The sequence below is a fragment of the Lactuca sativa genome, chromosome 4 (genome assembly GCF_002870075.4).
Source record: "Lactuca sativa cultivar Salinas chromosome 4, Lsat_Salinas_v11, whole genome shotgun sequence".
NCBI lineage: Eukaryota > Viridiplantae > Streptophyta > Magnoliopsida > Asterales > Asteraceae > Lactuca > Lactuca sativa.
In genome coordinates, this window is record NC_056626.2 from 134,097,184 (window position 1) to 134,124,142 (window position 26,959).

Sequence of the window (26,959 nt, forward strand, 5' to 3'; positions counted from 1 at the left end):
GGGGATGTTAGCCAACCGACATCTCATCTAATATGGTTATTATATATGTTCCTTTATTAGTTCAATTGTATAATCCTTTTTGCATTTCGTTTGTATATGTCAGCCCATGGCCTTATATGATTTCTTGTATTTAAACCTTTGCTAATGTATGAATGAGATACAGGGAAATCATTACCAAAACACTATCAGCTATCAGTTACTAGCTATCCGCTACCATCTAGTTTTTCCGAACACGCCCTAAGAGTAAAGGTGTAAAGAATAATGCACATTATAATAATAATTAATATTTTTAATTAAACACCAACCGTAAGAAACAACTCACCCATGTCACCACTTAAAATAAAATTTCTCATATTGCTTCTACCTTCTCCACACCTTTTTTCGAATTAACTCACAGCTGAAACACCTAATAACATAATGCACCAATAAAAATAATTAAAACCACAAATAGGGACAATTAAACACTATGCTAGTAAAGAATCAAATATCAGAAAGAGAATATAAACAAATATGGGTAACCCAATGGTAGAAATAATGGTCTTATATAGGCAAAACATGATCATAAGTATCATATATTATAAAGCTTTTGAGTTATAGTCATTAATTATTATTAATTAAAAAAGAAGATGAAAATTTGTAGGTTTTCAAATGAAAATGGTTAGAGTATCTTGGCATCGATTATAATAGATATATAGATATTTAATGGTCCTTTGAGAAATTTACAGAAGTGGTTCCTACAAAGTTATCTAATAGCCCCTATATTTGATAAAATTACAAAAATAATCAGAAAGGATCCCTATGCAATAACGAAATTATAGACTTGGTTCGTAAATTACAGTAGCAATTCATGTTAAGATAGTTATATAAATTGTCCTTGTATAATAGTGATATTACTGAAACGGTCCATTAGAGAAATGGTCCCTTACAAAATTCATAGAAATAGTATTGTATAAGACAAATTACCGCAATGGTCCTAATGTAATAGTGAAATTGTAGAAATAATATGTGTGTGATAGAACATTACAAAAATAAGATGGAAAATGTGTGATTAATAAATCTGCCACAAGGTGTGGAAAAAATTATTCCATTCCTGCTTAATTTGTCGCTAGTTTTGACAAATATTAAACACCTTGTATTAAACTTAAGAAATGTGTCTTGTCGAAACAATAAACGGGTTGAGAGCTTGACTCTGACCTGCCTTCTTTAATTATCGTGTTGTGTCATGTCATGTCACATATTTTATTTTACCGTCGAGTTTTGTCGGGTTTCAGGTTAAAATGAACCTTGAAAATTGATGTTGAAACACTAAACATAATAGGAATGTATAGACCAAAAGGAAAAGGTAAAAACTGAAAAAATAATAGTTAGGAGACAAATGATTGCATTCATAGTAAAGTTTAGAGGACAAAATTGAAATAATAGAAGTTGGGGAGGCAGAAGGGCAAGATCATGGAGAGTAGGTAGTGTCGAGAGACTGTATAGTTTGGGAGAAAAAACAAAAATAAAATATTAACCTTTGATGATTAACTCGTTTCCATATTATAAAAGAGAAATTATCAGAAAAATCTAAATATTTTCATAAAGTTATACTTTAGTCCCAAGATTTACTTTTTAACATAAAAGTATCGATTATTTCATTTTGGCTAAGTTTACAAAAAAATCATTTTTTTTTTTCTTTTAACCTGAAATTACATATTATTGTGTTTTTATAAATAATCGGGACTTTTATATTCAAAAAAAATATTTGGACTAAAATATAACTTTTCTAAAAATATTAAGAATTTTACAATTTTCTATTATAAAATGACTAAACCCACAATTTTCTTTTTCATTTACATATAGTGTTGGTTTTGAGTCTTCTAAGACTATCTAAAGAATTCACAAAAAGAAAAGCTTGAGTTAAAATTTTTAACCGTAAACTTACGCATTCAATATAAATAAATCCATTTAACTAAACGGGTTAAAATATTTGATTTAAATTCCTTTTTTTTTTTTTTTTTTTTTTTTTTTGTCTGTTAGTGTGTGTTGCAGATAGTAACAACGTACAAGGTTTTTGTTACATAAATCAGTATACTTTTATCTTTTCTTTTTTGATTCGACCCATCCGATCGCTCCACGTTGCGCACAAGTGAGTGAGACGAGATTCATTCAGGTATCATTCTTAAATCGCAGAATTAGGGTTCTACATTTCAGTTTAGAAGTCATTCGGTCGATGAATCTATAATTCACGTCAAACGTATGTTTCTATACATTTCATAACGAGGGCAATTCTCTAATGACTACTTCTGATATGGTTATTTCCAAACCGTAGTTGATCTCGTCATTAATTTTATGCGTGCTTTCTTCCTTTCAGAAACTGTTGCATAATCGGTAAACGTTCAGATTCAGGTAATGCTGTGCAATTTCCGATTCTATCCTGATTTGATACAGAGTTATAGACCTGACCAATATTATAGGCGTTAATCACTAAAATGAGCGAGGGAACAATGACCACCATTTACATAAATTTCACAAAACAACCACACATTTTGCAAAAATCCCTTTAGTTTAGCGAAATTACTCTATGATCATTCCAACGAATTTGGATATTTTGCGTATATTTACCTTACAAATTACTCGCAGAATAGATTACTTGATGCATCCATCTCCAGAAACAAGTAAAAAAAGAGCAATTGAAGAGCTTAGCGATTCTCAGGATGACCATCATCCAACCACCATTACTCGTCAAAGAAGAGGGAACCGTGGCAATATGGTAAATCAAGCTAAGAAGTTGAACTCTGATAAAGTTCATAGTTACCTAGAGTAAGCTAAACCTTTTTATTTTTATTTATGTATATAATTTTCAATAACCAATAGTATTTACTTTCATTAAGTTTTTTAATTAAACATAACAAACAACAATCATTAGAATGACTCATTCCATTCCCTCAAGCCAACCAAACATGATAATGGAATGTATTGGTCCATTCCATTCCATCATACTAAACAAACCCTTAATTTTACATGTTTTTTGTATATCATGTAGGAATTTATGGCTCAGCATTCCAGAGGATAAAAAGAGTTCATTCACACATCTTGATCCATTGTGGTATACTTTGTACTCTAGTGACTCCAACAAAGAAAAGGTGTTGAACTGGATCAAGAAAAAAGACATATTTTCTCGAAAATATGTGGTTTTTCCCATTGTTCAGTGGTGAGTAATCCTTAAAAATTAAAATACATCAATTTTAGCATATTCTCTTATGTTTTTTTTATTGGAAAGTGAATGTGATTTTGTCAGGGGTCATTGGAGTGTGTTGATATTTTGTCACTTTGGTGAAAGTTTAGGATCAAAATTCAAAACTCCATGCATTTTGTTGCTGGATTCACTAGCAAAAGCTGATCATTCCAAGCAACTGGAACCTGTAATAAGAAAGTAATGTTTGATTTTGTAATTTTATATTCATCTGTCTTTTTTTTTTATGTTTCTAGGGTTTGTTTGGTTCATTAGTTATGGTGGAATTGGAATACGAGATTCCATTCCATTTCTGCCAACAAAACTCATGACAGATTGCTGACTTTGGCCATGTCAGATTTGTTTCTGATATCTACAGGAATTTAGAGAGGACAGAGGATAAAAAATTGTTGCTTAAAATGCCATTTTTAGTTCCTAAGGTGACTTGATAGAATTTCTTGATTTTTTTTTTTTTTTTTTTTTTAATTTTAAATTTGATTTATTGAATGATATATTGAAAAAAAAGAGTTTTGAATTATCAGGTTCCACAGCAGAGAGATAATCAGGAATGTGGTTTTTTTGCTCTTTATTATATAAAGCTTTTTGTTGAGAATGCTCCTGAAAGTTTTAGCATATCCAATGGGTACCCTTATTTTGTAAGTTCCTTTTGCCACTTTTTTTTTTTTTTTTTTTTTTTTTCTTCTCGAAAATACATAAGGGTATGTTTGATATATATGATGGAATGGAATCACAAAAAAGGAATGGAATGAGGCATTCCATTCTATGATCATGTTTGGTTGGCTTGTAGAACGGAATGAATTTTCTATAGACAATACAATGTGTAATTTTAACTTTATTTTATACTTTGTTTTAATTGTAGTTAAGAATTTTTTTACTTACAAAAAAATGTAATGGAAGGTTATTGAACACCATTTTATATCAAGAAGTTAAAAGGTTATACACTTTTCTTTTCTACAAATTTGGCTCGAGTTTTTAAATTTTGTTATGAATTTTTGGTCCAAACATTTTTTTTTACAAATTTGCTAACTTTTTTTACAACTTTGTTTTTACATGTTTTTAAAACTAAGTTCTTTTTACAAAATAACTATTTATACAACCTCTTTTATAACTTTCTTTTTTACAAATTAGTTTTCACAAAATTACTTTTATTACAACTTTTGTTTTACATATTTGTTTTTCTGCATGTAAGGTTGTGAAAAACATGTAAAAGTTTCTTTTTTACATATTCGTTTTTATGCATGTTTTGTAAGATTTTTTCTTTTTCAAGAAATTAGTTGTTTTTTTTTTTTTTTTTTTTTTTTTTTTTTTTTTTTTTACAAATTCCTTTTCTAACTTTCTTGCATATTCATTTTCATATATGTAAGGCTGTAAAAATTCGTTTTGTTTTTACATATTTGTAAAAAAACTGAAGTTGTAGAAAAAATTAAGGCAAAAAGTTGTAAAAAGTATTTTTATAAAAAAAAACAATTTCTTTACGACCAAATATATATATATATATATATATATATATATATATATATATATATATATATATATATATATATATATATATATATATATATATATATATATAAACTAAGTTGTAAAAAAACAAAAGTTCTAGTATACATTTGAATGTACCAAATAATCTTTTTAGTGATTGATTTTGATTTTAGATTTTGTTTCGTTTTGTATGTTTATGTGTTTGTAGATGAAGAAAGACTGGTTTAGTTCCGAAGGTTTGGATGGGTTTTGCAAAACTCTTGATTCTTCTCACAAATAGCATTCATTCATTTGCAACTTTTATTTATGTAAATAAACAAAAAGCAGTCGTATTTTTGTTTTTCTGTTAAAACCTCAAAAACTAACATGACTTGAGCTAGTTGCAACTTTTGAAACTGGTTTTATAGTTGGACTATTTCTATATAGACATTTTTTTTTTTACTTTTCTATGAAAAAAAAAGAGATGAACCAGCAAAGCCTATATCAAAATTGAGCATGTTTGTCTTCATTGGTGAAGGAATGAAGAACAAATTCAGTATTTGATTTCCCTTGATTGAAGGAAATTTCAGTGTTTGAAAATGAAAAACCAAACCCCTAATATGCAAAAAGTATTGATTTAACAAGTAACCTCAGTATTTGATGTTTAACATACAAAAATGCAGTGGTTTTGACATAAAACAAGGTAAAATAATTTTATAATGTAACCATATCGACATGCAAAATCAAAGATTAAAGTTGACTTGCCATTATTTTTTTCTCTAAAAATACATGAAAAATTAGAAACAAAACACTAATTAATTAAGACATAAGTACCTAGTTTTTTTTGGTCTCATGAATGGTCTATGTGGTTTAAATTTTTTTATAGATAGTCATTTTGGCTAAGTGGTTTAGTTTTGATTTGTTAAGTCACAACACATGTTAGACATGTGAGGACAAAAATGGTTTTTGACAAACCACATGGACCATTTATGAAGATTTGTCTATAATTAATTTTGGTCTTTGATTTTTATAGCGACATATGATTGGATCATCCAACAATTTCATATGTTTACATGACAATTGTTGTCTATAGCATCTAAAGATCACCACACATAAACGTTGTATATAAAAACCACCATCACACGGTACAACAACATTTTGCAACAATAAGATGATTCAACAAAATTGCCTGTAAAAATGTATGTTTTGACCGAAGTCAGATTCCAAAAGGTTGTAACTACTCACCTTGCAACTATTTTCTTATGAGAACAACATCCTCGTATTTCCATTATCCACTTTCACACATTTAACATTCTTGTGTATTTGAATCGCATACAACGTGTATAGTTTTGGGCTAGTAAACCTAATGAAGTGTAACATCCCAAATTTTAAACCAAAATTTCTAGTTTAAATAAAAGCATTCATCCCAATTCCATTCTCAAAAGATATATAAATAATCATTTGTTCAAGTTTGATAACCATAATTAAAATCAAGAGTAATAAAATGAAATTAAATGTACAAAAGTCTCGAGACATATCCAAAGATGTTATGCAATCAAGTCACGTATACCCCTTGCTACTAGAGCAACCTGTGACATTTAAAATTTAACTAGTAAACATAAAGCTTAATGAGCACCTCAAAATACAACATACTCATGTGAATGTTATGATGACATCATAGTCGTACGCTACTTCTGTTTATTACCACCACGGTCTTTCTTGTTATGATCTCACATAATCTTTCATGCAAGTTTTGTGGTACCACTATAATCTTTCATGCAAATTCACAAAGATAATCTAGCATGCCATGAAACCTGGTATCCTACATAGTATCGTGAGTATTTAAGTGTCTTAATGGATAAAATTTCCAACTTTATCCATATAAATGGCTCAAATAACCCTAATCTATAACCCTAACTTTAAAGTGTGCATGGATCAAGTGAAATCCATTCATAAACTCTTTCTTATTCTCAAATGACCACAAAATAACTTGTATCCATTCCACGGTTCTGGAGTTACTCAAACTAAAAAAAAACATCAAGTGTAAAAGGACCAAACATGACCAATACCCAACCAAAGTCTAGACCTAAGCATGGATCTAAATAAAACAAAGAACTTTATGACCTCCAAAGATCCAAAAGCACAAGAAAAGGATGGATCCTTAATGAATCAAACCCCTGAGCACCACCAAGGTCTAAAAATCGCACTAAATAAAAGCACTAGATCATACCTTCGATTCTTGGGGTCTAGTTTTTCTCAGTAGCTCGAATTAATGAACATCATGACCACAAACTAAGAAAATTGTCCCAACACAATGGACGGAATCAATAACATATTTACATAAAAACTCTTGGTTTGAGGCTTTGAGCAACAAAGATAAAAAAAACGATAGTCTTGAAGCTTTATTCTTGCCACTTTGAACCAAAATTAGCATAAATTTGTTTTGAACAAGTACGAACGAAAACTTTGCAAGAAAGAACATTGTGATCAGAAAGTATCAGATGCACATAATAGTGAAAACAATAGGCACATAACATATATAAACCTAAATCACCAAATCTTCACCAAACTTACAATTATTTGATGGTAAAATCAAACAAAACAATACACATTTAATATAATCAAGAACAAAGACCGAAAGAAGGTTTGCCTTTCTTGTTGACTTCTTCAAGCTAACTTCGTCAAGCACTTAAGTCATCAAACACTCAATCTAATTTGGGTTGGTGCTTTCTTCGGTTCGATGTGAAGTAGCGATCAATAAGAAAATTTTGTGTGCGTACGTCATTCGTTAAGATGAACGTGAACGTGAAGAATTTTGTGAGTTTCTTTCGTATGTCAGCTCAAGCAAAAGGCATGTGAACGAGCTAGGGCTTTCTTTTCGGTTTGATACTGGGGGAGATTTGGGCGCCAATTGAAAACAAATATAATGTAGACAAATCTTCATAAATGGTCCATGTAGTTTGTAAAGACAAATTTACCATGGTATGAAGTGCCCATGTTATGACTTAACATACCAAAACTAATAGTGTTAGCCAAAATAACTATCTGTAAAAGGTTTTTAAACAATGTTTACCCTCCATAAGACAAAAAAGAAAAAAAAGAAACTCAAGTTGATTGTTTGAAAAACCATAGGAACCGTTTTTGAAGATTTGTTATTAATTAATTATGAAGATAGTCATAAAAGTTTAAACTCCCCAAACACTAGGGGTTTGTTGTAATTTTCTTTTTCCAAGGCCTCCGTCGAAATGACATTTTTGTTCCTATTTATCTTTGCTATAAATTAGAGTAGGGTTTCACTTCAAGTCTTCGTCTCAGCCGACTGCCGAACTTACGAACGAGGCTGCCATCGGATCTCTCAGAAGAAGGTATGACTGATGAATTAGTGTTCTGTAATTCCTTCTGTTTAATTGATTTCTAATCATATGAAATCTGCATCTGTAGACTTTCAAAACCAGCGCAAACTGTTTCCTTAGGTTCTTCTTATATATTCATACTTGTCGGATCTGTACGCTCGTCATGATTTTTAATTCTAGATAGTGTATATAGTCATACTGAGTTCTAATGGTGATTAGGGTTTCGAAAAGTAGTTGCGTAATTGAATGGAAGTTGCAATTCACCAAGTAATTTTGTGTTGCTCTTGTGTCATGATTCGACAGTTTTGATTTTTGATCTTATTGTTAAGATCCGAGTTCATTTAGGTTACGAATTTAACAGGGCTGATAATGTCGTCAATATATTAAAACATTAGAGAAACTTGTTTAGAGACATGATTGTTGGCATCCAATTGCAAATATGAACTAGGATTTGATACAAATACATCGATATGAAATTTTGTTCACAGTTTTTATTAGATTGAATATATTTACCATACGAATTATTACTTGCAGAAGAGAATACTCGATCATCCAGAAATGGCACCTACATTCTATGTTGGTTCAGAAGCCGGTCTCAAGAAGCTCGATGAGTACCTTTTAACCCGTAGTTACATCACTGGGTGAGTCAAAATTACCATCTGAAAAACATGTGATTGATTCTTCATTTCTCAATGAAGATTACTTCTCACCATTGTTACCACAGGTACCAAGCTTCAAAGGATGATCTCACTGTTCATGCTGCTTTCACAAAACAACCATCATCCCAATATGTCAATGTATCTCGTTGGTTCAACCACATTGATGCACTTCTAAGAATCTCGTAAGTTCCTAAAATCTTAATCCTCATTTTTTTTTTCACACTTCATTCAGAATCTTTACACGTCACCCTTCTTCTAGTGGTGTTTCTGCTGAAGGAAGTGGCGTTACTGTTGAGGGATCTGCTTGTTTCCCTGAAGAAGCCATTGCAACCCCTCCTGTCAACGGAACAAAGGTAAGTAAGTTTCACATAAATTGCTTAATGATTATACATTTGGTTTTGTTGATTTATTCATCTTTTGTATTACATTTATTAGGCTGCAGTTGATGAAGATGATGACAGTGATGTGGATCTTTTTGGTGAGGAAACCGAAGAGGAAAAGAAAGCAGCTGAAGAACGTGCAGCAAAAGCAAAAGCATCTGGAAAGAAGAAAGAATGTGAGTTCAAGATACTTTGTGCTCTCATTTTAATCTTTAATTTTACCATTTAATTGTTTGACTGACTTTGTTTCTGTTTATATTATATAATTATCAGCTGGAAAGTCTTCAGTTTTGATGGATGTAAAGCCATGGGATGATGAAACTGACATGAAGAAGCTTGAAGAGGCTGTGAGAAGTGTTCATTTGGATGGCTTGCTTTGGGGTGCATGTATGTTATTCATCTTTTCTTTTTTAATAAAATGGGAAAATGATAGATGATTTTGGGAATATTTTTTGTTATGATTGCAGCAAAGCTTGTTCCAGTTGGATATGGGATCAAGAAGCTTCAGATCATGATGACTATTGTTGATGATTTGGTGTCTGTTGATACACTTATTGAAGAAAGGCTTTGTGAAGAGCCCATTAATGAGTATGTTCAGAGCTGTGATATTGTTGCCTTCAACAAGATCTGTAAGTTTATTGTTTTAATTAGATATTTTTTTGAAGTTATATGATTGATTAATTTGCTAATGTGTCGGGTTTTTGTGATTGCAGAGATGTGAGGTCATGGTTTATGATTTTCTTTCATCTATCAAATGGAAAACCATCTATCGGTTTTATCTTTCCAATTTTGATTTTGTTTAGTGACTATGGTTTTTTGTTGGAAGACTCGTTGATTCTGAGAAAAAAATGAAGTTTTTGTTGGATTTGTCTTTATGGTTGAATTATATTTGATGCTAATGCGATAAGAAAAAAGCAAGTTTTATCAAATCTCAAAAAGGTATTGTGAACATATTTAAATGGATGATTCTATTGATACAATTACAACCCACTACTAAATGTTCCAACTTCCAACTCCATTTTAATTTTTTTTAATATTTATTTTACTGAACATGCACCCTTTAATTACTTATTGTGTATCTCTTGATTTGATGTTTTTTTTTTTTTTTTTTTTTTTTTTTTTATCAAATCAAAGGTGTGAATAATAGCACCGATTTAAGCCAATGTTGTATGATTTTAGGTTTGTGAAAAGTATAAATCTATGCAAGAAATTTTCTTAAATCCATAGAAATAGTTATAAATGAGATTTGATATCGTGGCTGGTTGTTAGTTAAACAGAGGCAATGTTGATTAGATTTTCAAATGTTATGAGATTATTTTTGAAAGTTATGAAATTGATTCTAACTCAAAACTCAGACTTTTAGTTCTGTCATAAATAAACAAAGACTGAGTTACATTAATATTAAAAAGATCATTTTTTTCTACAAAAATGCATGTCAATTACTTGTACCGTATAAACATTTAAAAAATTACGAATACTAGGTTTGAATGGGCTACATATAACTAAAAGGGAAAATTTGGTGTATACTCTTGCTAAACAACAAAAAATTAATGTTTTAAAAACCAGATTTTTAGTTGAACCGGTATGGTGACCGGTTTCCGGTTTAACCGGTTCGACCGCTGAATCAACCGGTTTCAATATTTTTCATGTTTTTTTCTATTTTCCTATACATACGTACATAAATAAATCATGAGTTTGATGTTTACAAGTTCAAACATTAAAAATACACATAAAAATAAGTTTTTGATGAATCAATATATATTAAATTAACATATAACTATAAGTTTTAATGTTTTACATCAATCCATATATCTAAAAAAAAGAATAATACCGAAACAAAATATAGTTTTAAATAAATACAAAAACATCAAGAAACTTTATAACATTTATCATATGTTTTTATTTAAAGAAAACTAAATAGGTTTGGAAAAAAAAAATCACCAAAGTTTATTATGTAAATGGTTTTTTCGTGTGTTTTTATTCGGCTTAACCGGTTCAACCGGGTTTTTTCTAAAAACCGGCCGGTTCAATCCGGTTCAGAAATTGATATAAAACCGGTGATAGTTGAACCGCTTCCTCCTCCGGTTCCCGGTTCGACCGGCCGGTTCAGACCGGTTTTTAAAACATTGCAAAAAATCGTATTTGTATTTTTAAAATATCATGTTTGTTTAAATTTATTTTTTTAATCGCTTTTAGTATTTATAATCAATTTAACTTAAAAAATAAAAGGCTAATTGACCAACTTGCCCTTTCAATTACACACGACACATGCTGGAAAAAAAACTTCATTCAACGTCGCCTTCAACAACATTTGTACAGCAAAGAAGCGGGAAGGGAAGTAAAGCTGGATCAAGTAATTGAACGTGAAACATTGACTGATATTGTCAATTTTGATAATTGATCCAATCATTTGGCTACAATGATCCACTTATCTTCTTAATTTCCAGACAAATTACTACAATCATTTGTTCTTGAAATAAGTTAATTAGTTCACCTACTAGATTATACTTGCATCTTGAACCAAAAACATAATTATTTCTAGAATTAGGTACCATACTACCATATGAACCATAACCAAGCATGAAGTACCATTATAAGAAGTGAAAATTATAAGAAGTGAAAAGGAACCCAAACATCATATGCAGACAAGATGAAGAAGCACATAACTTATTACAAACCAAAACGAAATTTGCCAAACTAGGGCTTAAAATTACATCTATGAAAGTAAATGATCAAGAAATTGATCCACTCGATTGAGGTGCTTAAGAAATTTACGCAGGCTTCAAACATCCATTTGATTATAAATTATTAAAAAATATTTAAAAATAAGATTTTGGATAAATATGATATTTTAAAGGTTAAGAAGGACAAATATAATATTTAGGTTTTAAGTTGGACAAATACGATATTTTGTTGTTTAACAAGGGTATACACGAAATTTTCTCTAACTAAAATATCCAAATAAATGGCCAGTTTAATTGAAACCTTAACAATATGATCATGAATCTAGAGATTATACAACAAGATTTCAATGGAAAAATAATAGAGAATTTAAGTAATCTAAGCACATTCAAATATGTATTTGAAGAAAACAACCATCGTCCATTTTAGACCAAGAAAAAACATTTTTTATGACAAAAAAAAATGTATTTCAGACCGAGTTCCGGACCAACCTTTCAGATTTCAGACTAAAATTTTGGAAAATGATGACATTAAACACTTCGAAATGTAGCATTCGAAAAATGATGATATTAAACACTTTATTGAAAAATGATGACATTAAACACGTCGAAATGTAGCATTCGAAATCCCAAAAAAATATAAAAATATTTCTTTGAAAAAAACTTCGGAATATAAACAATACTATGACCGGAATGAAAACATTCCGGAGAAAATGATTATTTTTAAAAAGCTGAAAAAAAAAGATATTTAAATAAAAAAACTCATTTATAACGGTTAGCTTATTTAATTTCCAAAATAATATATACACAAAAATATAGAAATTCAAAACAACAAAGATTAATGATCACTAAGGTGTTGTTTGTTTTTCCGAAGTGAAACTGTCTGAAGTCTGCGGACCACCTCTGCGGCCCTCTGCAGCAGAAGAGGTGGACCAAAGTGCTGCAGACTGTAATGAGAAGCATGTTTGTTTTTTTAACATCTGCAAACTGCTGCAGATATTAAAAAATTTAAAATAAAGTAATTTAATAAACCGAATATAGTTTTTTAATACCAAAAATTTAATAATAGTAGTTTTAAAACATTGAAATAAAATTCAAACAACCACATTAGTCTTATAATAACATTTTTAAATAAAATTCATAGAACCAAACTTTAATAATTTTCATTCCATATTTTGCATCAATTGTTCGGCAATTTCATCCCGTAAATGGGTCATATATTCACGGTCCGCTGCAGTACCATGTGTTGGAATCTCATCTTCATCATTATCAACGACTGCATTGTTATTCTGAACCGAGACATTTGGTTCATCATATCGTGCAAAAACTCATCACGTAGTCCCTCTCTTCTTATAAAATTATGAAGCGCAAAACTTGTTAGGGTAATGTTTCGTTGTGTAACCAACGAGAATGGTGCCATCCTCTTCAATATAGGGAATCGTGCTTTCAAGACACCAAAAGCCCGCTCAATGACATTCCGAAGTTTTGCGTGTGCATGGTTAAATTTTTCTTTATTCGTTAATGCACGTCTTCGACGGAAATCTCCAAGCCGATACCTTACATTACGGTACGGTGCCATAAAACCTCGAATGTTTGCATAGGCGGCATCACAAAGATAATATTTATCTGTAAAAAGCAAAAAAAAAGTCATTTATTTTTCAAGCTAAGATAAAACTATTTAAATAACCATAAATTTACCTGGTGGTGGGAGCGGGAATGGTGCATGTGGATTTGCTAATGCTTCTGATAAAATTCTAGAATCGTGTGCTATCCCTTCCCAACCGGCCACAACAAACGTAAACATCATGTTGAAGTCACATATTGCCAATACGTTTTGGTAACAATTGCCTTTTCCCCTACTTCTATATAAATCCCGTTTGTTTGCAGGGACAACAACATGTATCAAAGTGCCATCAAGTGCACCAACTGCTCCCTTGAACACCCGTCGTAGCCTCCTATTATGTCCCGGAATGTTTGGATTCGGATTAAAAGAAGTTGGCACTATAATGTCATGTGCGAAAAGCAACATTTTGTCCAACACTTCATGAAAAAACTTATGAATTGTTTGCTTTGAGTGTTGAAATCTCCGCTTGATAATCACATAACGTTGGTTATGACCGATCATCATCAAAAACATAGTCATCTTCTCCTCAACCGACACATGTTTGCTATCCTTTAACGCGTAGTTTACTCTAAAATGAGCACATAGCCGAACAAATGATTCACGGGACATACGTAGCACTTCAAGACATTGTAGAGGATTACGGTGAAGTAACTCTAACGTAAATTCATGTCCCGTCATTTCCGAATCGTTGTCCCGCACTCGTTTGACACCTCTCTTCCAAAAGTAGCGGACGTACAAGTACATAAGAATTATGAGTAGTATCTTTTTGTTGTGATCCATTACAAACCTATTAATCAACAAAACATAACATAACATAAGATAAAAACATAACATAAATCTCAAGTACAAAAAAATATAAAATAAATTTCAAGTGCCAAAAAACATAACATAAATTTCAAGTACCAAAAAACATAACATAAATCTCAAGTACCAAATACTAAAAATAATATTCAAGTAGAAAATAACCAAAAAACATAACCATATAGTTCCAAAACATGCAATTAAAACCTAAACAACTCAAACATATAAAGTTAACGAACGATCTTTCCATCCTTTAGAACTCCCAAACTTGTAGCTGTCATCTCGATCCATCCTCTTAATATTTGTGGATCATTAGGCAAATTTACCCACATCTCTCTCATATTCATGGTCCCTCCAAAAATGTGATACGCAGCAAATCGTAGAGGGTCTATTGGGTCTAACTCGAGCAACTCAAGCTTCTCTAAACATTGGGGATTTGTTGGCCCTTGAGTCAAATGGCGTAGAGCTTTTTGCATCTCCAATGCTAAATCATCAGCAGTAATAGAAGCTTTAGGCGAGGCAGAAGAAGGTGGATCAGGTGAGGCACTAGGAGCTCGAGGTCTAGGAGTTGAGGGTTTAGCCCTTTTGTTGGGGTTACCAGAAGGTGAAGCAGCAGAAGGTGAAGGCTGAGTAAAATGCTCACTAGTATGATTAGAAAAGAAATCATCCTCATCTATGTTAATAGAAGGGGTGTCCATAAGATGTAGTGGTGTGACATGGAAAGAAGATGATCCATGTCCCGATGGTGTTTGGGATGTGGCATAACTGAGATTACCAGATGCACTGTTTCCATCAAAGAGTTCTGCACAAAGCTCTGGAAACAATAATGGGACGGTTTTCAAAGAAGCGACTTTCGGATGTCCCTAAACGCAATCAATGTACCAAAAGTAATATAAGAATTGGCAACTATATAAACAATATACATATAAATATGTGTGTGTATATATACCTTTTTAAAGTCCTCCCACTCCTCATTTGTTAAATTAAAAGTATTTGTTTGTGGATTGTAAAGGTTTCCAGTTTTGTTTTTTAAGTATAACCATCCTGTGTATTTGGCTTTAAGGTTATCATAGGCGTTTTTTAATTGTCGTTAACTCAAATCCACGCCATACTTTTCCTTAATGGTTGTTCCTAACTTGTGCCATGATTGTTTGTGCAAACTCAAACCTTTTCTACCCACAGTTTGTACTTCTTCAATACAAGTGAGCAATAAGCATTTTGTTTGCTCATTGGTCCATGTATGTTTATCTCCCATTGCTAATAACAAAAAAATATAGAATACATACTTTAGCAAAAAAGATTAATCATATTTCAACATAATCAACAAATACGTTTATCATATTCAACAATTTAAGCACAAACTTGCAAATAAGCATAAACTTGATCTCCATTCAAGAAATACAAGTGATAACAATTCAACAAATAAGTTTAAAAAAACCATTTGAGCTAATGATTTCAGCATATAAACTAGTATACGAGTTTATGATTTCAGCATATAAGTATATGATTTCAGCAATGATTATGATTTTACCCAACATTCATAACAATTCAACACAAAAATTCATGAACCTAAACATAAATCATGGCTCTAATTAAAGAACAAAACACAAACTCCTTGAATTATAACAAAGCACTAAAGCAGAATTTTAACTCAATTTATGGCTGCAATATCTCTAACTGCTAGAATTATAACAAAACACAAACTTCTCTCTATGGTGGATCTGTTAAAAAAAAGTCAATTATACCCTTATGAAACCATTAAAATCATGAGATTATCATCTTTTTCTTCAATCTTATTTTACAGTTTCAAAGGTTCAGAAAAATAAATAATTCAAGGTTTCAAAGTTATTTCACAGTTTCAAAGCTTATTTCACAGCTTCTCTCTTCAATCTTATTTCACAGCTTCAATTTTATTTCACACTTTCAAAGCTTATTTCACAAATTCTTTATATTTAGGTAGTCAATTAAGAAATCAGGAAAAAAACAAACCTATGTGATATGATGTTGAAGACGAAGGCAGATGAAGGATGGGGCAGTGAAATCGGCGACCACCAACAGCAGTAGGCGGCGAGCAGAAGCAGCGAGCGGTGACCGGTAGCGAGATTTCTTCCGGTCTTTAACAGATTCGACGCCAAGAGAGAACGAAGGAGTTGCGGCTATGCTTTTGTCCGTGTCTTTTTTTTTGTCATTAGGTTTAGAAGTGGTGAGAAGAGACAAGCCCAATGCTGCGTGGGGAAGAGGACGGGAAGAGGTTTTTGAGCCCGAAGCCTTCTAAAAATCAAACTGCTGCGAATTTAAAAGTGTTGCGCGTGTGTTGCGCCGCGCATCACTAAGAGGTTAGAAGAGGATTTTTTAAAAAAACAAACACAACCTAAGTAAGTAAGTATTTTGAGATTTGGCCGAATCACTACTACAAGAGTAAATTATATGAATGGTCCTTATGGTTTGGGTTAATTTACATGTGTAATCCCTAACTTATTTTTTAACTTGGAAGATTTCTACAGTTTCTTTTTATTGCACGTTTGGTCCCTATCTTACCTAAAAATATTATTCCCTTGATTTTTTAATTTATTTAAATAAAGTGGTGTAGGTAAGGTAAGTTAAAGTGAGGTGAAAGTGGGGTGAGGGTTTGTTTATTTAAATAAATTAAAAAATCAATGACAAAATAGTCTTTTTAGGTAAGATAGAGACCAAATGCGTAACAAAAACAAACAATATGGACCTTCCGAATTAAAAAAATAAATTTGGGACCAAACATGAAAATTACCCCAAATCATAGGGACCATTCGTATAATTTACTCCTATGTGAGTAAACCCTACCACAATTAACTCAAAAATATCAAATAAGATGTCTTCTAGCCCAAAATTCGTCCAAGAGAGAGTTCTCACAAGATAAGTTAGGACTTAGGAACCGATTAAAACCTAATTTCCCGATTAAAAGTATTTAAATGACTTAAAATTTTCAAAACTCTGTATGACCATGCATACTCGGTGCAAAATTTTGCATGGTTATACATTCCAAAATAGATGACATTTTGTATTGTGCATGACCATGCATGTTGAATTTCTTTCTCATGTCTTTTTATTTTCTTTAAAGCATCTTCCTTTTTATTTCTTTTTTCAATAATCCAAGCTTTTTATCCATCTTTCCTCAAGTCCAACCTTTCGATCCTGAATTCTGCAAATCGAACCATGAAGCCGAACTAAATTACACCACAAATATAAGCGTCTAATCCAAAGATGCTCTGCAAATATGATTATGTACATGAAATAATGTTAAGTAATTTAAGTGATCAAAGTTGCAAAATAATGTTACTTGAGGGGCAAAAAATGTAATTATATAATCTACGCACTAGAATAAAATGAGGGTTGTTTTTATAAAATTCGCTGCTGAATCCTTCTTTTGAGTACGTCTCCACTCTCCTGGTGATATCTGCTTTCTCCGGCTAGATTTCCGAACTTCACCGGAGCCGGTGTGTGAGATCGACAAGGAAGCAACAATATGCCGAAGAGGACGACTCACACATACTCGAGCGAGGATGCAGCACCAGATGGACCAGATTCCGATCTCTTCGTCTATTACTGCAAGCATTGTAGTTCTCACGTCCTCATTACCGGTGAACCTCTCTCTTTCTCTTATGTAAAATTTATGTATCTTAGTTTGTAATTCTATTATTAGTATATTGTTCTCTGCAAATTCCTTTGTGTATATTGTCAATTTGATCGAAACAACACAATTCGAAAAGGAAACCCTAATTAACTTGAAACGAACCAAAAACTATTTCTTTTCGGCGAAAGTTATACTGGAAAATTCGAAATTCATCGGCTTTCTTCTCTTAGCTTACTTCAAATTACATTCCAACTCCTTTTTTTTCGTCTGTTTTAGACCTTGTTCTGAATATGATCTTCTTATGCAAATCCAAACTTCATATCCATTTTCCGCATTACTTCACCATTTCTCTCTACAATTTTCCCATACTAAAGTAAGATTGTAGATACGCAATTGCAGAAGATGCCCAAACGAAAAACCGACAAAGCATATGCTTTGGACAAGAAAAAGCATCTTACAAGATTGAACATAAATGAAGCCGGAAAAATTCTCCTAAAGAGGTAAGCTTGTTACACTTCTTTGGTGCTTGTGAAAACGTACACATATCTTACTTTATTAGCAACTAATACTGAATTTCTTATAGGGGTGAAGGGAAATTAGAAAAGCAATTTCGTATGAACTGTATAGGTTGTGGACTCTTTGTTTGCTATCGTTCTGAAGAAGACTTGGAATCTGCCTCTTTCATTTATGTTGTTGATGGTGCACTTAGTACAGTTGCTGCAGAAACTAATCCCCAGGTAAACTGTAATTGTAGTTTCCATGGCTTTTGCAATAAAACTCACAAGATTATAACCTTATAAGCGATTAGGACCTGTATAAATGCTCAATGAAGGTTTTTTTTTTAATAATTTTTATATTGTTTTTATGTTACAGGATGCACCTGTGCCACCTTGCATTTCTCAGTTAGAAGGAGGACTTGTCCAGGTGGCAATTGAAGTGGAGGACAGAGCACAACGCTCAGCAATCACAAGTAAATCTATATTTTTGACAAAATTGGTTTGTGTTATAAATTTATAATAATACATGTTATTATTTTTGTTTTTAATTTTTTGGTAGGAGTGAATGCTGATGATGTTAGAGTCACTGTGGCTGCACCTGCAGCACGTGGGGAAGCTAACAATGAGCTTTTAGAATTTATGGGGAAGGTTTGTTTTCTTTTTATATTTTTCGATTTTATTATTTAATTTTTGAGTTGTGTAGATGAAGAAAATCATATATGATTTTGTTGTGTTGGTTTAGGTGTTAGGTTTGAGACTAAGTCAGATGACACTTCAGAGAGGGTGGAATAGCAAGTCTAAGCTTCTTGTGGTGAGTTGAAACAAACAAACTTTTTTGTAATTTTTTTTTCTTTATTATGAATTTTATCTTTTAGTATTTTATAGTATAAAAAAGATGGATGTAAGCATCGGAATTTGATGGATATATTGTGGAACAGGTGGAAGATTTGACAGGTAGACAGGTATATGAGAAACTGCTTGAAGCTGTGCAGCCTTGAACTATGTGTGTGATGTTTATGTGTAATTGGTTCATGTCAAATGTGTGTGACATTTTTTGGCAAAGGACTTTGTTGATTTTGAATACTAAGAATCTGAATGAGTTGGATTTGGATTTACAATCATCTTTGTATTTGATTACTTTTTGATGGGTATGCTTGGCTTCATTGAATGGGACATAAGGATTGTTGTATTTTGGGGTGGGTTCGATTTGTACTTGTTGCATTTTTGTCATAAAAAAAAAAAAAGGTGTAATTGTAAGACTAATATAGTGTTTGGTATGTGCAACAAACGAAGAGAAGTGGAATAGGATGGAAAATGAAAATGGATAAAAGGTCATATTTGTCATGTAATATTGAAATTGGGAGGGGTTTTCTTTTTCGTTCTTTGATGAATCTAATGTAATAATATATTATAACTGTAAATTACTTTTTATTCATAAAATTTTAACTTTTCAATAATGATACCGTTTTTAAGATTTTCAATTTTCAAATAAATTATTTCCTTTCATTTTTCATGGATATCTAGCAATATTTTTGTATTGTAATTTTGGGAGTTCATTGATATTTTACTAAAAAAATATCATTTGTCTTTATGGGTTTCTAATATCGTAGATTTATTCTACTATTTTCTTAACTAAACCAAACATAACATTAAATATTTTTTTATTATTTTATGGATGTGATTCAACTTGATCATACCAAACATGCCATAATTTAGTCACAAAATGGTAAGCTCTCTTATTAAGGGTTATACCGTACGGCATGTGGGTTCTGGCAGATGGTCAGCGGTGCTACCGGTGCCTCAAAGATGGCGATACCGTGCAAATGGTGCTAGGGTGGTTTCTAAACCCGTTCTCTCTCTCTCTCTCTCTCTCTCTCTCTCTCTCTCTCTCTCTCTCTCTCTCTCTCTCTCTCTCTCTCTCTCTCTCTCTCTCTCTCTCTCTCTGTTATGTTGATGGATGATTGGTCAACAATTTTTTTTTTTTTTTTTAAGTTAACAATATAAATAACCATCTTTACCTTCAAAAACAATCACACCTTCAATTTCATTCAAATTTTCTGAAGTTATATTTATTTTCTCTCTACAATCCGGATAATCAAATATTTGTTTAGGTGTATTTTTCTTATTTGTTCGTGCCTTGAAGTTGAATTGTCCTTTTTTTCAAACAACATGGAATACACATGAGAGAAGCAGTACGCTACAAAAATGCACTTCAACAATACGTCAAATAGCATATAGAAGCAAGCCCAGTTGTTAGACGAGTATTTGATAATCACTAAAAGAACTTCACATGGAAGTCTTGAAAACTTCTACTAACCCAGACTCGTTACATGAGTATCTGAATATGTCAGAAAGAACTTCATGTGAAGTCTTCAAAACTTTTGCTATGATCCAACTTTATAAGGTTGGGTATTTGCACCGTCCAACATCCATTAACATTCAACTTTTGTGCAAAACACAGAAAACTAGACATGGATTCCCTGGAATGCTTGGTGATCATGATTATGATTATCCAACGATGATACTAGAAATAATAGAATCAGAAGATTTATGGTTTTAACATGCATTCTATTTGTAGTCGGTTTGAACAATGATTTGAACATCCTCTTCCAATCACCACTGTTTAACGATAAATATTATGGAACACCACTCGAGTGTTCATTAACCTAAACGACAAACATTACAAGCATGTTGCTTATCTTATGGAAGAAATATATCCAACTTGGATTGTATTTATGAAGTCATATCCACATCCAATAACTAAAGAAAAAAAAGGTTACATGAATCAGTAAGAAAAGACACAGAACATGCTTTTTGGGTCCTTAAAAGACGTTGGGACATTAAAACAATCAGCACGATCTACGTCATCGAAGAGAACAAGAAATATAATATACATTTGTGTTGCACTAAATAATATAATACTATAAGATGAGAATGTTACATGATATCTGTTGTGATGACGTTTGTCCAAGGAATGAAGGTCATATCATTCGATTAAGCTTGCTAATTGGTATCTAAGAAGAGCCCTTTAAAGATTGTAAGTTTTTTGTCATCAATGAAGTTTAGCGGAGTCCAACCGTTCAATGGGGGTCTATCAATGAATCAGACCATAATGGGTTAGACACAATTGATTCGAAGCTATTGTAGCTATCTACCCTTATTAGATCAGGGCACATAAGGCTGAAGGGAGTGGTGCCACCGAAACATCACTCCCTCCACCGCCACATAAGCGTCACGTCATTTTTACCACACAAGTGTGGTTTCTTGCCACACCAAGGGAGTGGTGCCACAATTTTATTTTATTTTTTTATAGTTATTTTAATTAAAATTTCTTTTTTAATAAAAAAACATAATTTTTCATTACTTGAAAATTCAAAAAAAATTACATTGCATTACAAAAAAAAAAAAAAAAACCCGAAAAACACACACATGACATTTAAATAATCCTAGAAACTTAAAAAAACACAAATAAAATAACTAAAGCAAACTACATAAAGTCGTTCTCCGAGAACTCGTCTTCGGAGTCATCCACTGGATCCAAATTAAGGTTAATGTTTTGAACCCCGTAAATGTGTTTCACCAAGTCATTGCGAAGATTGTGAAATGTTTCAGTGCAACGTATCTCTACTCTCATGTTCATATACTCTTCGCCACCAATTTTTATTGGTTATGTCTCTGGTATGGTTTCTTACTCGTCAAACGCACATATCGCTATTCCTTCGTCTTCAATAATCATGTTATGCAATATGAGACATGGATACATGATTTCTTGAACTTTTTCCTTGCCCAAATTAACTGCTGGTTTTTTCAATATGAACCACCGTTTCTTCAGAGCTCCAAAAGCACGCTCAACATCCTTCCTAGCTCTTACTTGAGCTCTCTTGAATTTTTTTCGTCTAGAACCATGTGGACACGTAAATGATTTAACAAACACAGCATACTCAGGATAGCATCCATCGACCAGATAATAATCATACTTATATGGCGTTTCACGCACTTCAAAAGAAGAATCTGGTGCAGATCCATCGTATATGTTAATAAATATAGGTGAACGATTAAGAACATTGATGTCGTTAATCGAACCAGGAGAACCAAAAAAAAGCATGTCAAATCCATAGATCTTGTGATGCAACTACTTCAAGTATGACCGTTGGGTGACCATGATCACCTTGGGTAAATTGCTCATGATATGATGTAGGACAATTTTCTCATGCCCAATGGAGAATATTTAAGCTTCCTAGCATTCAAGGAAACCCATGCACACTAGCATGATGAGCTTGCAATTGCAAGATGTCATTACGTGTAGGCTTACGTAAATATTTAGGACCATAAAACTGAATCACAGTTTTGCAGAAATAGTGGAGACTGTCTCGTATGGTCCTAGCAGACATCCTAAAACTTTCGTGTAACGCATCAGGCGGAATGTCATATGCTAACTGACGAAATACGGCCGTGCATTTTTGTAAGGGAGTGAAACCGAATGTATCTCTAGCATCTTAGCCTTGTTGAAAAAACTGCACTCCCTCGTTACATCTTCAACTATACGTCGTATAAACCTTTTTAAACATTCTAAAACGCCTACAAGTACCCTTGCTAAGTGGTATTCTCTTGAAAATAGTCTTGTACCAAACATTGGTTGGCTTCTTCATAATTTTTGAAAATATATCTCCGTGCTATCCGTTGAGAACTTACAACTGCGTTATTGCATAAAGCATCGTATGTTTGTTCTGCCATTTGAGCACATGCAACAGCGGCATCAAATATAACTTGAAATTCTTCGGAAGATGACACTTTTGAAAGAGATTGGTAAATTATTTAAAAATTTTGAGAGAAAAGAGTTTGTATTGTTTGAAAAAAAAAATGAAATGTACTTGTATATATAGGAAAGAAAAGCAAAAAGAAAAAAAATGCGCAAAGAGGACCGTTCAACGGTCAAAGGAATCAACCGCCAATCACGAGTCGTGGTCCTCTCGAGCCGTAGTGCAGTCCACATAGCTATAATGCGGTTCCAAACCGCATGCCACTCCCATCGGTCTAAAGGCGACTCACATGTGATAGTCAGATATTAAGTTGCAGGTTCAATGATAGAAAATTGCAAATACTCAAAAATGAGATGATTATTCTCTATGAAGTTTGCAAGCGCTTCAAAATTCTTCATAGTACCAAAAAAAGCACATGACAAGAGTTCTCTAACATCACAAGGATGCTGCAATTGAGTGCTGGGAAATGTCACAAACACAGATATGTCGTTATAATGTGTTGTTTACACAAAAGAGTGATGAGGGGTTTTGCAGCTTTGAGCTCAAACAGCCACAAAAAGAATCATAAACACTCAACCAAAATGTTTTAATTTCATAAAGCAAAAAACATCACCTCATAATAATAGAAACATAAAACAAATCTTTTAAAAACAGAAACAGAGTTTTCAGATAACAAAAACTGAATCCTTTCTACCACTCAACTTCACTTAAGCTTGGTTCTTCTTGGTTCTTGGTGCCAACTGAGTCTCAGGCTGCAACATATTCATAGTTAGCAAAAAAAACAAAAAAAAATGTCCACAATCAAAGATTAGTAAAATAACCAAACAACCCACCTCCTTTTTAACAGGCTCCTCTTTTTCAGACAAGGTCAATTCAATATGGCAAGGAGAAGACATGTAAGCTGAACAAGAAACACAGGTTTCCATTATCATTCATTCAATCAATATACAACCCCAAATCTACTCTAATAAACACACAAAAAAAAAAGGTGAAGGTGAAGGTGGGTGACTCACGATTGATTCTTCCATGAGCACGGTATGTCCGACGCCTCTGTTTTTGGGCTTGGTTGACCTGGATATGGGAGATGTGAAGAGCATCGACATCCAATCCTTTCACCTAAAACCAGTTCGTAAACAAAATAAAACTTTATAGGTTGGAATTTAAGAAAAGATTATGTAAAGATGGATGTTGATGAATTGTTAATGACTGTTTACCTCTGCATTACTCTCAGCGTTCTTTAGAAGATCGAGAATGAACTTTGCAGATTTAGCAGGCCAACGTCCTTGTCCATTGGAATGACGATTCTTGGCTTGTGCAGTTCTTCCAACTCCACGGCAAAAACGAGTAAATGGAATGGCTTGTTTATGGACCAAAACATCTTCCAAGTATCTCTTCGCCTTCAATAAAGGCATCTTTCGGATAGCATGTGCTGTTTCACGAGTGTTCTGAAACATTACATTACAACATGTGTATCAGTGAATAAGATGATGAAAAAAAAGCTAATTAGGTTAACAATCCGAACAAGTACTACGATTACAGTAAAATTTCATTCGTTAAATTGATAAAATAACGTTGTGTTGAGGAATTGAAGGAAATGTTACCTTGAAATGGCACCTGAGATCAGATCCCCTGGCCTTGCAAGCTGATGAATATAATCAACAAAAACACAATCTAATTAGTGTATGTATAGACACCTAAAATCAAATATTGAAACTACGAATCTGAAGTAGTAGATAGGTTTTATTTTCCAGAATCAAAACATAACTCAAAGACTTACATTTGGTGGGGTTTTCTGGTTCCTTCGAGTACTTCACCTGAGATCATCGCCGACAATAAGAAATTAGCACATCGATATAGAAAAACTCGATCGTAAGATATGTGTATACGTGCGCCGGTGCCTGTGAACGCATGATTTCAGTAAAACAGGCGGCGAAAACTTACCATTGCTGCTGCTGCTGCTGGCGTCGCCGATAAAAATTTAGTGTGTTCTGCGAAGGCCACCCCGAGAAAGAATCTAATGGAGGGTCTAGGGTTTCTAACTATAACGAGTTCGTCTTCCTGATTTTGGTTGGGCCGTGGCCCAATTAGTTTTTCTATTTGACTTTTTAACCATTCCACATAGCACATAGGACTATATATTTTTAACCATTCTCTTATACGGTTACACACTTACACCAATATAATAGAGGTGCATATGCCATATAGATCGGATGAAAACAGGCATGGTCTTTTAAAAATTGTTAAATTTAGAATTTATGGCTAAAATTATTATAACTAACTAGGGCGAATGCCCTTGCGTGGGATATAAAAAAATATTTTATATTAAAAATAACTAAATCACTGTTATTAACAATTAAATAATAATTTCATAAAAAAAATAAAAAATGATTTTTTTTATTGTTATTATGTTGAACTATATTATAAGAGATAAGGTCGGAACTTGAAGTTGTTTTGCATATACAAAGTTATATGATTAAAATAGAAAAAAAATTAAAATAAATAAATCGTTATTGTTATCTATTAAATAATAATTTCATATTAAATTAAAATGTTTATATTAAATATTATCATTATGTAGAAAATACGATAACAGAGACATTTTTTTTTTATCTATCTTAAATTTTATCATTGTATACAACATATGATAATAGAGACAACTTTTTATCTTAAATAATAAAAAAAAAATGTTTTGTATCATAAATATTACCATAATTATGTAAAACATATGATAATAGTGACGTCTTTTATAAGGTTAAAACTTTAAATTGTATTACATACAGGGTTGTAAAACTTGGCTACACACAACCAAATACTCGACATGTTACTTAAACTCGGCCTCCAATGGAAGCGAGTTTGCTTAACTCAGCCAGAAGAAACTCGGTAGGGGTGTGTATGGGGCGGTTTGGTTCAGTTATTGGTCAAAACCGAACCATAACCATTATGATTGGTTAATGCATTTTGGTAGCCATTGGGTATGGTTAATAGTGGTTATGGTTAATGGTTTTTGTCGGTTAATGGTTTTGGTTAATGGTTAATATTGGTTAACCATAATGTTCAAAATAATATAAATGACGAAAGTATAGTGGCATAAAAAATGAAAAGAGAATACAAAAGAATCATTGGAACCAATGTTTGTAACCTAGCTTATATTAATAGAATAAAATGTGTACCTTTGATACTCGAAGTGAGACAACACATAGTCATATTCAAAATAAAAAACAATAAAAAAAATATAAAACATTAAAAAAATTTACATAAATAATTTCATATATTGAGAATTGATATTAACATTAAAATAAAGTCAAACATTCATACACGTTCAATGCGATTAAATCAAAAACTATAAGATAAAATAGTCAAACATTCATATTATGTGTTATATGGATAAAAAAAAAGTCAATCACTCATATACACTAAAATGTGATTAAGTCAAAAACAATAAAAAAAAAATAAAAAAAAAATACATTCTTAATATATCACAAAGTCAAGAACAAAAAACTTAATCTACCTAGAAGTTGTGATTATAAAGTAAAAAAATCTTTCGAAAAGAACTATAAAGTCAAAACAATCTTTGGTTAGGATTAACGGTGTGGGAAGCCTTCCAATTAGGATTATGAGTGTGAAGATTAAACTAATGGTGAATAATGTTTAAAATTATAAATTAGCCAATTAGGAATTACAATATTAATCAATAATCTAACTCAATGTATGATTGGAAGATTGTGTGTGTCTCTGTTATATGTGTGATCAACCTTTGATGGTTTGATTGTTCGTTCGTCTCCTGATAAGTGATGATTAATGAATTATATTTTGAAATTTTAATAGGTCTTAAATAAATTAGATTATTGTTTTATATATAATATATAATTTTTATATATTAATATATAAAGTTAACGGT

The 26,959-nt window shown here is 32.1% G+C and overlaps 6 protein-coding genes across 12 annotated transcripts; 3 read left to right on the forward strand and 3 right to left on the reverse strand.

The window, feature by feature from the left end:
* Window positions 1-2,056: 2,056 nt before the first annotated feature.
* On the forward strand, window positions 2,057-5,158 carry LOC111877355 (probable ubiquitin-like-specific protease 2A). Of its 6 annotated transcripts, none has more exons than XM_023873879.3 (8): window positions 2,057-2,152; window positions 2,354-2,388; window positions 2,623-2,802; window positions 3,026-3,193; window positions 3,281-3,415; window positions 3,573-3,654; window positions 3,757-3,870; window positions 4,926-5,158. In XM_023873879.3, the coding sequence occupies exons 3-8, from the start codon at window positions 2,636-2,638 to the stop codon at window positions 4,995-4,997; spliced, it is 738 nt and encodes a 245-aa protein (XP_023729647.1). In that variant the 5' UTR covers window positions 2,057-2,152; window positions 2,354-2,388; window positions 2,623-2,635; the 3' UTR covers window positions 4,998-5,158. The 6 variants fall into 6 exon arrangements, with proteins under 6 accessions (XP_023729647.1, XP_023729645.1, XP_023729651.1 ...); XM_023873877.3 differs by having other exon boundaries at window positions 2,628-2,802; XM_023873883.3 differs by having other exon boundaries at window positions 2,628-2,802; window positions 3,594-3,654.
* A 2,744-nt stretch (window positions 5,159-7,902) lies between these two features.
* On the forward strand, window positions 7,903-9,955 carry LOC111877356 (elongation factor 1-delta). The gene is made up of 8 exons (XM_023873886.2): window positions 7,903-8,061; window positions 8,584-8,690; window positions 8,774-8,890; window positions 8,968-9,061; window positions 9,144-9,264; window positions 9,362-9,475; window positions 9,556-9,717; window positions 9,802-9,955. Coding segments are annotated over exons 2-8 (693 nt in total). The 5' UTR covers window positions 7,903-8,061; window positions 8,584-8,607; the 3' UTR covers window positions 9,804-9,955.
* A 2,977-nt stretch (window positions 9,956-12,932) lies between these two features.
* On the reverse strand, window positions 12,933-14,071 carry LOC111877340 (uncharacterized). Its single transcript, XM_023873861.2, has 3 exons — window positions 13,468-14,071; window positions 13,172-13,395; window positions 12,933-13,058 (listed from the first exon to the last, which is right to left on the reverse strand). The coding sequence occupies exons 1-3, from the start codon at window positions 14,069-14,071 to the stop codon at window positions 12,933-12,935; spliced, it is 954 nt and encodes a 317-aa protein (XP_023729629.2).
* Window positions 14,072-17,572: 3,501 nt separating this feature from the next.
* Window positions 17,573-19,419, forward strand: LOC111877357 (UPF0235 protein At5g63440). 2 transcript variants are annotated; one of them, XM_023873887.3, is made up of 7 exons: window positions 17,573-17,811; window positions 18,190-18,304; window positions 18,388-18,541; window positions 18,678-18,774; window positions 18,861-18,949; window positions 19,044-19,112; window positions 19,240-19,419. In XM_023873887.3, the coding sequence occupies exons 1-7, from the start codon at window positions 17,697-17,699 to the stop codon at window positions 19,297-19,299; spliced, it is 699 nt and encodes a 232-aa protein (XP_023729655.2). In that variant the 5' UTR covers window positions 17,573-17,696; the 3' UTR covers window positions 19,300-19,419. The 2 variants fall into 2 exon arrangements, with proteins under 2 accessions (XP_023729655.2, XP_023729656.2); XM_023873888.3 differs by having other exon boundaries at window positions 18,204-18,304.
* Window positions 19,420-21,989: 2,570 nt separating this feature from the next.
* On the reverse strand, window positions 21,990-22,406 carry LOC111877341 (uncharacterized). The gene has a single exon (XM_023873862.1). The coding sequence runs from the start codon at window positions 22,404-22,406 to the stop codon at window positions 21,990-21,992; it is 417 nt and encodes a 138-aa protein (XP_023729630.1).
* A 1,227-nt stretch (window positions 22,407-23,633) lies between these two features.
* Window positions 23,634-25,203, reverse strand: LOC111877359 (60S ribosomal protein L17-2). Its single transcript, XM_023873889.2, has 7 exons — window positions 25,003-25,203; window positions 24,839-24,875; window positions 24,663-24,703; window positions 24,276-24,506; window positions 24,075-24,177; window positions 23,895-23,962; window positions 23,634-23,813 (listed from the first exon to the last, which is right to left on the reverse strand). The coding sequence occupies exons 1-7, from the start codon at window positions 25,186-25,188 to the stop codon at window positions 23,769-23,771; spliced, it is 711 nt and encodes a 236-aa protein (XP_023729657.2). The 5' UTR covers window positions 25,189-25,203; the 3' UTR covers window positions 23,634-23,768.
* Between the last annotated feature and the right edge of the window lie 1,756 nt (window positions 25,204-26,959).